General features: G+C 52.4%; 1 protein-coding gene across 2 annotated transcripts; it reads right to left on the minus strand.

Annotated features, from left to right (window-relative positions):
• Positions 1-12: 12 nt before the first annotated feature.
• Positions 13-12,024, minus strand: LOC140716064 (ras-related protein rab7-like). 2 transcript variants are annotated; one of them, XM_073028751.1, is made up of 4 exons: positions 11,057-12,024; positions 9,970-9,998; positions 7,165-7,512; positions 13-1,300 (listed from the first exon to the last, which is right to left on the minus strand). In XM_073028751.1, the coding sequence occupies exons 2-4, from the start codon at positions 9,985-9,987 to the stop codon at positions 950-952; spliced, it is 717 nt and encodes a 238-aa protein (XP_072884852.1). In that variant the 5' UTR covers positions 9,988-9,998; positions 11,057-12,024; the 3' UTR covers positions 13-949. The 2 variants fall into 2 exon arrangements, with proteins under 2 accessions (XP_072884852.1, XP_072884851.1); XM_073028750.1 differs by lacking the exons at positions 9,970-9,998; positions 11,057-12,024 and adding an exon at positions 9,120-9,380.
• Positions 12,025-15,567: the final 3,543 nt, after the last annotated feature.

The following is a 15,567-nucleotide window of genomic DNA, read 5'->3' on the forward strand; positions in this document are numbered from 1 at the left end:
CCATTCCAGAAGTCATCTCAAATCAGTTTTTATTCAACTTGGGGTCCGTCCCGATCCACCTTGAATGACAGCGTGCGTGGGTAACAGGAAAGTGTGGCGGACAGGGACTCTGGCCTGCGAGAAAGTTGTGTGGGGGGGGGGGGCCATAAAGGAAGGGAAAAGTCAGAAATCTGTAAACATCACCCCTCCCTCCACACCATCCCCTCCCAAAGAACACAGAGACTAAAGAAGGCTGATAGACAAAGCAGACAGGGAGGAGAGCCCAACAGGGCCGGTGGGGAGACCCCAGCCTTTTCCTGGGAGGGAGGGGGCAGGACGCCCCCACTAGTTGCTTCCACCGACAACCACCGGCATCACAGAAACTCTGGTGTGGACTCTCTGTGCGCCCGTCTCGCAAACCGGGACAGGAGAGCGGAGATTTGGGGGAGGTCACCGCCCAACCGTCCCTGGGCATCCTTTCCTGCTCTCTCTCAAAGCCCATTCCCGAAAAGTGGAAAGGGTGGGGGTATGGCTCCCTTCTCCGCTTGCATGCTGCCCAGCCCGGAGGTCACGACGCCTTTCCTTGTCCCGGGACAGATGGGAGGGTGACATAGGCTGGTAATAGCCCCTGAATCCTCTTCTTCTGCGCCGGGGAGTGGTGACACTGGGGCCAGTTCTCTTTCTACCCCGTCTGCTAGCCAGCCCGAGGGGTCAGTCCGCTCCCTTGTTGTGGGACGGGGTGAGAGAGTCACAAAGGATGGAGACAGCCCCCCCCAACCCTCTCCTGTGGGCTGATGGGGGGTGTCACTGGGGTCCAACCTCTCTCTCTCTGCTATCCAGCCCAGAGGAGACAGAGCAGATTCAGGTTAGAGAAAGCCTCCTCTCTCCCCTGTCCTGGGCCAGGGAGATCACTGAGGGCTCGATGGACAGCTTCGGTGGGACAACAACGTGGGGTCAGGGGTCCCGCCGGTCATTTCCCCCGTTTCACACAGGACGCGCTCGGTTTAACAAATAAGGCAGGCGGAAAAAGTTTTTGGGGAGCAGGACTCAGTCCCACGGAGACGGCAGGATGTTGGCCCCACACCCGCACCAGAGGGAGGCAGTGGCCGGGAGGGTTACTCCAGTGAAGGTGGGCATTCCTCTTCCGGAACGAGGCGAGGGGTGTCCGGAGTGCGGTAAATCCCAATCCTCGGGTCTCACCGCTTAGCCCCTCCCCCCCGCCGGTCAGCACTGGCAGCCGTCTGCATCTGCCGCCCCCCCTGTCGGCCTGGTCCAGCCGAATCTGATCGGGGGTATCACTGCAGACATCAATCTCAGACTCCTGCGGGGTGGGGGGAGAGAAAGTAAGAGAGACCATCACTCAAAGCGTCCAGTCTAGCCCAGCCACGGGGCATGAGATCACTCCCAAAACCGCCCTCCCCCACCCAGTCATTCTGACCACACGCAGCAAACCGCTAACCCCCACAGGGAGAAGCAGTGACTGGGGTTTGAGCCACACTAAACGCCTGCAGGAGATAAGCGGGCCGGGCAGACTGCGGAGGGACGTGGAGAGACAGCGATTCAGGCCGAGACCCTTCTCCTGGACTGGAAAGTAAGAGGGAGGTGAGGGGAAGGAGTGGAGACTGATAGCGCTAAGTGAGGAGTCAGGGTAGTGAGCAGATAGGAGTGGAGGTGATGCGGGTATCATATCTGAACTGGGCGATGGAGCTGAAGATGACAGAGGAAGGTGGAGTGTGAACTAAAGTTTCAGAGTGGGAGACAGGGTTGTGGAATTCATTGAAACCTCAGTGAATGTTGAAAGGCCTGGATAGAGTGGACAAGCAGAGGATGTTTCATAGAGTGGGGGAGTCTAGGACCAGAGGACACAGCCTCAGAATAGGACCCCACTTCAGAACAGAGTTGAGAAGGACATAGGCCTCATATGGAGCCAGTGATCATTAATGGAGAATGTGTGGAGCAGGTTAAGACCTACAAGTATCTGGGAGTACAGTTAGACGAGAAGCTAGACTGGACTGCCAACACAGATGCCTTGTGCAGGAAGGCACAGAGTCGACTGTACTTCCTTAGAAGGTTGGCGTCATTCAATGTCTGTAGTGAGATGCTGAAGATGTTCTATAGGTCAGTTGTGGAGAGCGCCCTCTTCTTTGTGGTGGCGTGTTGGGGAGGAAGCATTAAGAAGAGGGACGCCTCACGTCTTAATAAGCTGGTAAGGAAGGCGGGCTCTGTCGTGGGCAAAGTACTGGAGAGTTTAACATCGGTAGCTGAGCGAAGGGCGCTGAGTAGGCTACGGTCAATTATGGAAAACTCTGAACATCCTCTACATAGCACCATCCAGAGACAGAGAAGCAGTTTCAGCGACAGGTTACTATCGATGCAATGCTCCTCAGACAGGATGAAGAGGTCAATACTCCCCAATGCCATTAGGCTTTACAATTCAACCGCCAGGACTTAAGAACTTTTTAAAAGCTATTACTAATGCTTTTTGAGATAGTGATTTAGATGCATATCATATTTTTTTTACTGAGTTAAGTATTGTATGTAATTAGTTTTGCTACAACAAGTGTATGGGACATTGGAAAAAAGTTGAATTTCCCCATGGGGATGAATAAAGTATCTATCTATCTATCTATCTATCAGCATTATTAATCAGGGACACACACCCCCACCACCACCACACAGGATCTCATTGTTGCCATCAGGAAGAAGGTATGGGAGCCTTAGGATTCACACCACCGGGTTCCATAACAATTAATACCCCTCAACCATCACACTCCTAAAGCAGAGAGGATAATTTCACTTGCCCCAACACTGAACTGCTCTCACAACCTATGGACTCATCTTCGAGGACTCATCATCTGAAGTTTTTGATTTGTATTGCTTATTTGTTAATTAATATTATTTATTTTTTAATTTATTTTGTATTTGCACAGTTGTCCAAAGTAAAATTTGTTATCATAATAACCTACACATCGCTTGAGATTCATTTTCCTGTGGGCAAATCTGCAGAATAGTACCTATAACAGGATCATGGAAAGATCGACCAGAGTGCAGAAGGCTACAAACTGTGCAAATGCAAATATAAATAAATAGCGATAAGTAATCAGATAAAGAGTCCTTAAAGTGAGATCACTGGTTGTGGGAACATCTGGATGGATGGACAATTGAGTATGTTTATTCCCTTTGTTCAAGAGCCTTTTGGCTGAGGGGTAGTAACTGTTACTGAATGTGGTGCTGTGAGTCTGGAGGTCTCTTGTATCTTCTACCTGATGGCAGCAGCCAGAAAAGAGCCTGGTCTGAATGGTGGGGATCTCTGACGCTGCTTTCCTACCACAGCGTTTCATGCAGATGGGCTCGGTGGCTGAAGGGCTTTACCCCTGATGTCTGCCCTGTTCAATGTGGTCTTTGATTGTATTATGGTTATTTGAATTATTGGGTATGCCAATTCCAGGGTAGTATATGGTGACGCCTCACGTCTTAATAAGCTGGTAAGGAAGGCGGGCTCTGTCGTGGGCAAAGTAATGGAGAGTATAACATCGGTAGCAGAGCGAAGGGCGCTGAGTAGGCTACGGTCAATTATGGAAAACCCTGAACATCCTCTACATAGCACCATCCAGAGACAGACAAAATGTTGAATTTCCCCATGGGGATGAATAAAGTATCTATCTATCTACATGTACTTTGGCTGTCTTTACCCATTTGGTGGTGAGTGTGTGGAATTCATTGCCCCAGGCAGCTGTGGAGGTCAAGCCATTGGGTATATTTAGAGCGGAGGTTGATGGATTCTTGATGAGTTGGGGGTCAAATGTTACGGGAATAATAAAACAACCATAAAGAAGTGGTGGAGCAGACTTAATGGGCCGAAAGACCTAATTCTGCTCAGTGTCTAAAGGAGCTGGAGAGGGGAGGGGAACCGGGCAGAGGAGAGTGTGTGTGTGTGTGTGGGAGGGGTGCTGGGGGCAGATGTAGGTGGTGACCTGAAGTTAGAGTAATCGACGTCCGTCCCATCGGGTTGGAGGCTACCCGGATGGAATATGAGGCGCTGCTCCTCCAGACTGGGTGTGGCCTCAGCGTGGCGATAGGGGAGGCCATCGATCGACACGTCGGAATGGGAAGTCGCATTGAAATGGGTGGCCAGCTGGAGACCCGGCCTCGTGCAGTGGAATCAAAATGGGCCGTCACCGGGAAGACCCGCCTGCCGTGGCGGACCTGCCGGATCTCCCCCCCCCATCTACACCAGGCATCGCCAATGTGCCGGAGGCTGCAGCAGGAGTCAGTAGGTGCCCCCCAAATGACTAGTAGCCGAAGTGTTGTCTCCCCTAGAAGGACTGATTTGGGCCCTGAATGGGGTGAGGGAGGTGAATGCGCAGGTGTCGCACTTTAGCTGCTCGCAGGGATAAGTCGTAGGACGGAGATCAGTGGGGTGGACGGGTGGACGAGGGAATGAAGAAGAGAGCAATCGCTGGGGAAATGGTGGAGGAGAAGATGTTCTTTTGCGGTAGGTGGACAGATACAAAGTGCCGGAGGAACTCGGCAGGACAGGCAGCATCTATGCAGAGCAATAAACAGACAACATTTCAGGCCGAGATCCTTCAACAGGAGTAAGAATGTGGTCCACATTTAAAACAGGAGGTAGAAAGTGTGTGCCAAAAGGACAATATCATGGGGAACTTCAATGTGCAGGTAAATCAGGTTCCAAGAGGAGGAATTTTCTAGAATACCTACGAGCTTTTTTGAGCAGCTCATGACTGAATTCATTTGGGGATCAGCTATTCTCGACTGGGCATTCTGCAGTGAGCCGGAGAGGAGTAGAAAGCTGAAGGAAAATCAACCTTAGGGGCAGGTGATCACACTATAATCGAATTTACCCTGAAATTGGAGAATAGCTAAAGACAGGTGTATCAGTATTACAGTGGAGTAAAGGGAATTCCAGAGGCATGAGAGAGGAGTTGGCCAGAATTGATTGGAAAAGAACACTGGCATGGCAGAAGGTGTAGCAGCAGTGGCAGAGTTTCTGGAAGCAATTCGGAAGGCACAGGATCTATACATCCCAAAGCAGAGGTATTCTAAAGGCAAGATGACACAAGCATAGCTAACAGAAGAAGTCACAGCCATCATAAAACCCAAAGACAGGGCATATAATAAAAAGAAAAAAAATATTGGGAAGTTAGAGGATTAGGAAGATTTTAAAAACCAACAAAGGCAGATAAGAGTCATTAAGGTAAAGATTCAATACAATAGTAAGCTTGCCAACAATTTTAAAGAGGATACCAAAAGTTTCTTGAGATACAGTGTAAAAAGAGACAAGAGGAAATATCAGTGTGCTGGAAAACAATGCTGGGGAGGTAGTAATGGGGTACAAGGGAAACGGCGGATGAGCTGAATAAGTATTTGCATCAGTCTTCATTGTGGAATAGAATAGCAGTGCGGTGGAAGTTCCAGGTGTCGGGGGTCATGAAGTGTGTGAGGTTACCATTACTAGAGAGAAACTGAAAGGTCTGAAGGTAGATGTCACCTGGATGGGATGGTCTACACCCCAGGGTTCTGAAGAGATTCTGGAGGCATTAGTAATGATTTTCCAAGAATCACTAGATTCTGGAATGAAGACTGGAAAACTGCAAATGTCACTCCACTCTTCAAGAAGAGAGAGAGAGGCAGAAGAAAGTAAATTATAGGATAGTTAGTCTGAACTCAGCGGTTGGGAAGATGTTGGAATCGATTAGGGGTGTGGTTTCAGGGTATTTGGGTGCACGTGATAAAATAGGCCACAGTCAGCATGGTTTCCTCAATGGAAAATCTTGCCTGAGAAATCTGTTGGCATTCTTTGAAGAAATAACAAGCAGGGTAGACGAGGGAGAATCGGTTGATGTTGTGCACTCGGATTTTCAGAAAGCCTTTGACAAGGTACCACACACGAGGCTGTTTAGCAAACAACTACAAAATATTCTAACATGGATAAAGCAGTGGCTGACTGGCAGGAGGCAAAGAGTGGGAATAAAGGGAGCCTTTTCTGGTTGGTTGCTGGTGACTGGTGGTGTTCCGCGGGGGTCTGTGTTGGGACCGATTCGTTTTATATGTCAATGATTTGGATGATGGAATTGATGGCTTTGTTGCAAAGTCTGCAGGTGATATGAAGATAGGTGGAGGGTCAGGTTGTTTTGAGGAAGTAGAGAGGCTACATTAGGATTTAGACAGATTAGGAGAAGACATGGCAGATGGAATACAGTGGTGGGAAATGTATGGTCATACACTTTGGAGTTTACAATTTGTAAATAGAGTGAAAATATTTTTTTAAAACTGAGGCGCAAAGGGGCTTGGAAGTCCTTGTGCAGGATTCCCTAAAGGTTAGTTTGCAGGTTGAGTCTGTGGTGAGGAAGACAAATGTGATATTAGCATTCATTTCAAGAGGACTAGAATATAAAAACAAAGATGTAACGTTGAGAATTTATGAAGCACTGTGAGACCTCATTTGGAGTGCTGTGAGCAACGTTGGATCCCTTATCTTAGGAAGGATGTGCTGAAACTGGAAAGGATTCAAAGGAGATTCATGAAAATTATTCCAGGATTGAAGGCTCGTCATACAAAAGGTGTTTGGTGGCTCTGGGCTGTACTCTCTAGAATTTAGAAGGATGAGGGGTTGCCCAATTGAAACCTATCAAGTGGAGAAATGCCTTGATAGAGTGGATATGTAAAGGATGTTTCCTATGGTGGGAGAGTCACGGAGGACACTGGCTCAGAATAGAGAGGTGTCCTGTTAGAACAGAGATGAGCAGGAATTGCTTCAGCCAGAGAGTGGTGAATCTATTGAATTTGGTGCCACGAGGAGCAGAGGAGGACAAGTCTCTGTGTGTATTCATGGCAAAGATTGACAGATTCTTGATTGGTCAGGACGTAAAGGGATACAGGGTGAAGCCAAGAGATTGGGGCTGAGAGGAAAATTGGATCAGGCATGTTGAGATGGCAGTGCAGACTCGGTGGACTAAATCGTCTGATTCTGCTCCTATACCTTATGGTCTTGCGGTCTTACCAGGACTGGAAAGAAAAGGGAAGAAGGTAGAGAAGGAGGACAAGCTGGAGTCAGGGGGGAAAGGCAAGGTGAGAAGCTGAGAGGTGATGGTGGAAAAGGTAAGGGGATAAAGAAGGCTAAGCTCCCTCTCCAAAACCCTCCTGCAGTGCGTGCTCAGATACCTGCTTCAGGACGTTCAGGACAATGGTCTGGAAGGCCTGATCCACGTTGATGGCTTCCTTGGCGCTCGTCTCAAAGTAGGGAATGTTGTTTTTCCTCTGGCACCAGACCAGCGCCCGCTTGCTGGGCACCAGACGAGCATCCAGGTCGACCTTGTTGGCCAGGACAATGAAGGGGAAGTTCTCGGGGTCCCGCGGGCTAGCCTGGATCAAGAACTCGTCCCGCCAGCTGTCCAGCGCCTTGAAGGTGTTGGGCATGGTGACATCGAACACCAGTACGCAGCAGTCAGCGCCGCGGTAGAAAGCGACCCCCAGGGATTGGAACCGTTCCTGGCCGGCCGTGTCCCAGATCTGCGGGATGGAGCGCAATACAGTCACACCACACTCTTAGGATCAGGCAGACTGTACCATCTCATCACACACTCCAGGGTCGGACACAGAGGAATCCCCTTCCACACCATCCCATCACACACTCCCGGGGTCAGACACAGAGTGAAGCTCCCTCCACACCGTCCCATCACACACTCCCGGGGTCAGACACAGAGTGAAGCTCGTCCCACATCGTCCCATCACACACTCCAGGGTCGGACACAGAGGAATCCCCTTCCACACCATCCCATCACACACTCCCGGGGTCAGACACAGAGTGAAGCTCGTCCCACATCGTCCCATCACACACTCCAGGGGTCAGACACAGAGTGAAGCTCCCTCCACACTGTCCCATCACACACTCCCAGGGTCAGACACAGAGTGAAACCCCTCCACACCGTCCCATCACACACTCCCGGGGTCAGACACAGAGTGAAGCTCCCTCCACACTGTCCCATCACACACTCCCGGGGTCAGACACAGAGTGAAACTCCCTCCACACCGTCCCATCACACACTCCCGGGGTCAGACACAGAGTGAAGCTCCCTCCACACTGTCCCATCACACACTCCCAGGGTCAGACACAGAGTGAAGCTCCCTCCATACCGTCCCATCACACACTCCCGGGGTCAGACACAGAGTGAAACTCCCTCCACACCGTCCCATCACACACTCCCGGGGTCAGACACAGAGTGAATCTCCCTCCACACCGTCCCATCATACATTCCCGGGGTCAGACACCGAGTGAAGCTCCCTCCACACCGTCCCATCACACACTCCTGGGGTCAGACACCGAGTGAATCTCCCTCCACACCGTCCCATCACACACTCCCGGGGTCAGACACAGAGTGAAACTCCCTCCACACCGTCCCATTACACACTCCCGGGGTCAGACACAGAGTGAATCTCCCTCCACACCGTCCCATCATACATTCCCGGGGTCAGACACCGAGTGAAGCTCCCTCCACACCGTCCCATCACACACTCCTGGGGTCAGACACCGAGTGAAACTCCCTCCACACCGTCCCATCACACACTCCCGGGGTCAGACACAGAGTGAATCTCCCTCCACACCGTCCCATCACACACTCCCGGGGTCAGACACAGAGTGAAACTCCCTCCACACCCGTCCCATTACACACTCCCGGGGTCAGACACAGAGTGAAACTCCCTCCACACCGTCCCATTACACACTCCCGGGGTCAGACACAGAGTGAAACACCCACCCACACCGTCCCATCACACACTCCCGGGGTCAGACACAGAGTGAATCTCCCTCCACACCCGTCCCATCATACATTCCCGGGGTCAGACACCGAGTGAAGCTCCCTCCACAACGTCCCATCACACACTCCCGGGGTCAGACACAGAGTGAATCTCCCTCCACACAGTCCCATCACACACTCCTGGGGTCAGACACCGAGTGAAACTCCCTCCACACCGTCCCATCATACATTCCCGGGGTCAGACACAGTGAAGTTCCCTGTGCGAGGAGAGGTATTGGGTATTGAGAAAGAACACGGGAGCAGAGAGAGTGAAACAGATCACCGAGGACAGGCGGCACCAAGTGATGGAGGAGAGGCGTTCACCTGCATGGTGACCAGTCGGTCGCCCACCATCACTTCCCTGGTGAGGAAGTCGACGCCGATAGTCGCTTTGTACTGGTTACTGAAACTCTTGTTCACATACTGATTCATCAGCGAGGTCTTCCCCCACCCTGGGGAGTGGAGAGGGAGAGGTCAGCACCAAATTGGCACCCCACCCCTACCCCGAACACCAGACTCCTGCCCACCTCGGAGGCAGACCAAGATCCCCACCGCCCGACCCGGGCCATCTTCTCGCAGCTCCCAGAAGCCCCACATCTCCAGGCTCCGGAACAGCGACTTCCCTTTAACTGAAAATCCTTCGCGGCTCGGTGTGGCCACTGCTCCGCCCGCGACTGCAGGAATCCGCAGAGAGTTGCGGCTCGTCACAGGAAGCAGCCTCCCCTCCGTGAACACTACCCACACCAGCTCACTGCCTCAGCTGGGCAGCCGGATCATCGAAGACATCACACAGCCCGGCCCTGGAGGGAACAGTACAGGCCACTCGGCCCACAAAGTCCTGCTGAACCAAGTAAATTAGGGATCAAATGGCCAACTAAACTGATCTCCTCTGCCGACACAACGTCCATATTCTTACATGTTGGTCACAGCCACTACCACCGAGCCAGGCAGCACATTCCAGGCACTCACCATACTCTGTCAGTAACAAACCCCTGTCAGAGCTCCACCCCTGCACTCCAAAGAACTGATGCCCTCTAATCCAGAGGGAAAGGGGCTATTCCCTACCCGACCCCGGTTTGCAGGACCACACACACTCCCCGACTGCCGCCATGTTTCCAGAGTTCTGACGCGCTCCTCACCCGGCGTCTCCCAGGATGATCACTTTCAATAATACCTTCTTCCGCAAGGCCATCGTGCTGTGAGCTGCAGAAGGGACAGGTATAGACAGAGGGATGAGTTCTTCCCCCCTGGGACAGGGAACACGAGACACAGGCGCATGCACAAACCCCAGCTCATCGTTCACACACCCTCTCCAATGACCTCCTCCCCTTCTCCCAGTAGCCCCAGCTCAACTGCTCCCATTCTTCTCCCACTTGGAGCTCTGGAACCGGGGGGGGGGGGGGGAGGGGGCGTCCACAGGGGGAGGAGATCCCGGGATCTGCATGGAAAGGGGAAAATCCCGGATCTCACCCCTTCCTTCTCTGCACTCCTCTCCTCTCGAAAAACCCACCCACTTCACCACCCTTTTCCAACAGCCAGCTTCTCCTCCCATACTCTCCATTCTCACCAGCCCACATATCCTCCCCTCAACCTCCAGCCCCAGGAATTCCCTTGGGCAATGGCCTTCTCCCTCCCATCGGACAAGGAACTCGGACACACACCTCGAGATCCTCCCAACAAACCTCCCCCCCCCCCCCCCCCACCAATAGCTTCCTCACCAGGCACTCCAGTCCCTCAAAAAAACTCTCTTTCACCTGCAAGCCCCAGGGTTCCCTCCTCTGCCAGGACATAACACCCTGCCCCTCACCACTATGCTACCCTCAGGACTCTCCCCACACTACCCCCAACCAGGATGCTTCCCCAACCTCATAATCCACACTCCCCACAAGAACCTCTTCCCCCCCCCCCCGCCTACTCCAGATTCCCCTCTGGGATGCTCCCCCACACCCGCACCTACTGCACACTCCCCCCCCCCAGGATGCTCGCCCCCCCACCTATCCCACATTTCCTCCGGGACACTCCCCTCACCTCCCCACAATGCCCCCGGGACGCTTCCCCTTCCCCCACACTGCCCCGGGATTGGCCCTACCCCATACTCCACTCGGGGTACTCCCTCACCCACCTACCCCAGTCTCCCCCAGCTACCCCACACTCTCTCCGTATGCTCAACCTCTCCCCCCAGGAGAGTGTGTCCCCCCGGGGGACACTCTTGCCCCCCACCTATCCCACATTCCCCTCGAGACACTCTGCCCCCAACCCACCTACTCCACAATACCCCCGGGACGCTCCTTCGTAACCCGAGTGCCGGCACCGCTGCGGCGAACTAGAATCAGGTTCCGGTCACGGGCCCTGACATCATCGAGTAAGAAGCCATGATTTAGGGACCGGTCAACTTTTTAATGAATAATTTAGCGCCCTGGTGAATATTAATGAGGTTGGCCGTCCTCCCATTGGCCCGTGAGGTTCGCGGATCCTTGACGGGGAAACGAAACAATTTTCCGCGAAATTTGTGGAACTGAAGTCTTGTCCCACACTTCACATGATCAGCGAAAACCGAGGGAGAGTCGCACTGTGGGAGGGGCTGTGAGTGGAGGTATCTCGGCATTGTGGGAGGGGTATTGCCTGGGGGGGAGGCGGTGATGAAGGAGGGGTGGTGAGGAATCTCCTCATCGTGTGAAGGGCGGGGAAAGGGGCGTTCTCTCCAGTCTAGCCATTCTCCTCTGACCTCCCGGATTAACAGCACGCACAAACACCTTTTCCTGCGCTACATTAACGGCTGGTTCCTGCACCCCTGCTGACCCCGTCGACCGCGTCCGCTTTGCCTCCAACTTCCACTCTGCTTTCAAACTCAATTTCGACACCTCCCTTCCCTTTCTCAATCTGACTGTCTGTCTCCGGAAACAGCTTGTCCACTGACGTTCATTAAAAACCCGTAGACTCTCACAGCTATCTGGACTACAGCTCCTCCCACCCTGCTACTTGTGAAATGCCATCCCCCTTTCTCAATCCCTTCGTCTCCGCCGCATCTGCTCTCAGGATGAGGCTTTTCATTCTAGAACGAAGATGTCCTCCTTTTTCAAAGAAAGGGGCTTCTCTTCCTGCACCGCCAACGCTGCCCTCAACCGCATCTCTCTCATCTGCTCTTACCCCATCCTCCCGCCACCCTACCAAGGATATGGTTCCTCTCGTCCTCACCTCCCACCCCACCAGCTTCCAGCACTTAATTCTTCGAAACTTTCTCCACCTCCAACTGGATCCCGCCACCAAATACATCTCCCCCCTCCCCCTCCCCCCCCCCCCCCCCACTTTCTGCTTTTCCGCAGGATTCGCTCCCTACGCGACTCCCTCGTCCATTCGTAACTCTCCGCTGATCTCCCTTCTGGCACTTACCCTTGCAAGCGGAACGTGTGTAAACCCTCCCCCACCCCCCCCCCTACACCTCCCTCACTACCAGCAGGGCCGAAACAGTCCTTCCAGGTGAGGCGACACTTCGCCCGTGGGTCTGTTTGGGGTTATTTACTGTGTTCAGTGTTCCCAGTGTGGCCTCCTGTACGCTGGGGAGACCCGGCCTAGATTGGGAGACCACTTCGCTGAGCACCTACGCTCCATCAACCAGAACAAGCGGATCTCCCAGTGGCTACCCATTTTAATTCCACTTCCCGTTCCCATTGCAATACGTTCATCCACAGCCTCCTCCACTGTCGTGATGACTTAGGTTGGAGGAATAACGCCATATATTCCGTTTGGGTAGCATAACACCGGTTTTTTCTAACTTCCGGTAATGCCCCCAACCACCCCCCGCCCCCTTCTCCATTTCCCATCCCCTTTTCCTTTCCTCGCCGTGTCTCCTTCCCCGCCCCTCGCCTCCCTCTGGTGCTCCTCCCCCTTTTTCTTTCTTCCATGGTATTCCGTCTCTTTCACCGATCAACTTCCCAGCTCTTTACTTCATCCCTCCCCCCCTCCACCTGTCACCGGGTGGTCATCTCTCCCCTTCCCCGCCTTTCAAATCTACTCCTCAGCTTTTGTTCTTCAGTCCTGCCAAAGGCTTTTGGACCGAAACGTCGACTGTACTCTTTTCCAGCGATGCTGCCTGGCCTGCTGAGTTCCTCCAGCATTTTGTGTGTGTTGCTCGGGTTTCCAGCATCTGCAGACCTTCTCCCGTTTGTGATTTCACACACACACACACACACACTCACACTCTCTCTGTCTCTCTCTCTCACACACACACACACACACACACACACACACACACACACACACACACACACACACACACACACACACACACACACACACACACACACACACACACACACACACACACACACACACACACACACCCAGGCAGCATCTGTGTTAAAGAGTTAATGAGCCGAATTACTCTTCAGAGCCGAGACCCTTCATCAGGACCTGAAACGGCCTAGTTCAAAACGTCAGCTGCTTAACCTTTTCCACGGATGCTGCCTCGCCTGCTGAGTTCCTCCAATATTGTGCGAGTGTGTTACTTGAACTCCCAGCATCTGCAGAATTTCTCTTTTCTGACTCTGCGTTAGCAAGGAGTTTTCGCCCAAAGACCGGTGGCTCACTGGATGCGTTTTGTGTGTGAGTGTGTGGTTGTTTGATCTTCACACTCAAGAGACTGTTGAAAATGGCAGATCAGCAGTCTCTGAGATACTCGAACCACCGCATCTGGCACCAACAGTCTCCCCCATGGTCAATGACAATTAGATCACATGTCTTCCCCATTCTGATGTTTGGTCTGAGCCTCTTGGCCACGTCGGCATGCTTTAATGCATTGAGTTGCCGCCACGTGATTGGCTGATCCGATATCTGCACTAACGAGCGTGTACCTTCTCAGTGTAGATAGATGGGGATGGAGTTGCTAACTCTAATCATTCTCATCGTGTTTGCTTGTTTAAAAATGTGTGAAATTTGCGTTCACCTTGAATCTGCTGTTGTAACAAGTAAGTTTCTCAGTGATCTCAGGGTGCATGTTCAGATTACAATAAACTCGATTTCGAAAGATTTTCCGTTTATTAACACATTCATCGGTCAAAGGAAAGTCAGTATTAAATGCACATTCTCGGGGGGGCAGGTTACAGAATACGTTGTTATATTATCACCCTCGGGGCGGGGGGGGCGGGGGGAGACAGATAGCGGTGTACATTTAGTTGCCTTATCTCTCCTCTCCTGTTAACCCTCCGTCTCTCTCTCCCCCCCCCCCCCTTTTCTCGGGGAGGGGACGGTGAACAGGTTGCAGAATACGTTCTGTTACATTATCACTCTCTCTGCTAGCTCTCTTCCCTTTCTCAAGGTGGGGGGGGGGGTGTGAGATAGCAGAATACGATTATCTCCCTCTCCCGACTCCGCTTCTCCCTTTCTCGTGTGGGGGTGGGGTGAACACAGCAGAGTACATCGAATTGCATAATCTCCCTCCCCTCAGTCTCTCTCTCTCCCTTTCTGGGTGGGGGGGGGACAGGTTACAGAATACGTTCATTCGTATTATTACCCTCCTCTTCCGGCTCTCCCTCGCTTTCTTTGGGGGGCGAGTAGGCATCAGAATACGCTTATCACCCTCTCCGCTTCTCCCTCCCTTTCTCGGTCAAGTAGGAGAATGGGATTCACTCCTCTCTCAGAGTGACAGGCAAATCTCCAGTTCTGACCACCGTACGTTCCCCCTTCTGCCTCCACTGCAGAGTTCAAGGAGTTATCAGGCCCGAAGCAGAGGGGCAAGGATTGGGGCAGAGCGAAGAGAGGAAGGTGAGAGTGAGAGATGGGTGTGAGGCAGAAGGATGGTCACAGTCTCCACCCCACTCCCCCCACCCCAGAGCAGGGGAGCCTAATACTAGAGGGCAAGTTTCCGGTAAGATAGAACACACTCAAGGCCAAAAGATTTCCCCACGGGGAGTGGTTCATATAAATTCTATGCTGACGTGTTAGAAGGCGTTGGTCAGACTACACGGATTATTGTGCGGCTGACGAGAGTGATCCCGGGAATGAAAGGATTGACATACGAGGAGCAATTGATGGCTCCGGGCCCTCAGCTCGCTGCAACTTAGAAGAATGGTGGTGGTGGTTGGCGGGGTGGGGGATCTCATTGAAATGTATCGAATACTGAACTTCTTGGATACAGTGGACGTGGAGAGGATATACAGTAGTGGGGGAGTCGCGGACCAGAGGGCACAGCCTCAGAATGCGATCATAAGACAAAGCAGCAGAATTAGGCCACTTGGCCCACCCAGTGTGCTCAGCAAAGTTGTTGGCAAGGGTGGGACAGGTCCGGCTTCTTTTTAATCAGGCATACACAGAATAGAAGGTTGTCCCTTTGGAATAGAGATGAAGAATTTATTTAGCCAGATGGTGGTGAATCTGTGGAATTCATTGCCACAGACAGCTGTGCAAGCCATTGGGTAGATTTAAAGTGCAGGTTGACAGGTTCTTCATAGTTTATGTGGGAAGGCAGGAGAAGAGGGCGGAGTGAGATAATAAACAAGGGAAAATCTGCAGAAGCTGGAAATCCGGACCAGCTGGAAGCTGGACACACACAACACACTGGAGGAACTCAGAAGACCAGGCAGTATTTATTGACTTTTCAGGCCGAGACCCTTCAGCAGGAGTGGAGAATAATGGTGTGGAGTCAGAGTTAGGTTGGGGGGGTGGTCTCCAGCATTTGGTGTACATGACGTCTTGGTTAAGATTTTTACTGCTGTGCTCGGAGTATTTCGCTTTAGCAGTACTGTAAGAGCAGTCTGTTCTGATTTCAGCCTCTTTG

The sequence above is a fragment of the Hemitrygon akajei genome, chromosome 24, assembly GCF_048418815.1.
Source record: "Hemitrygon akajei chromosome 24, sHemAka1.3, whole genome shotgun sequence".
In the NCBI taxonomy this organism is placed as follows: domain Eukaryota; kingdom Metazoa; phylum Chordata; class Chondrichthyes; order Myliobatiformes; family Dasyatidae; genus Hemitrygon; species Hemitrygon akajei.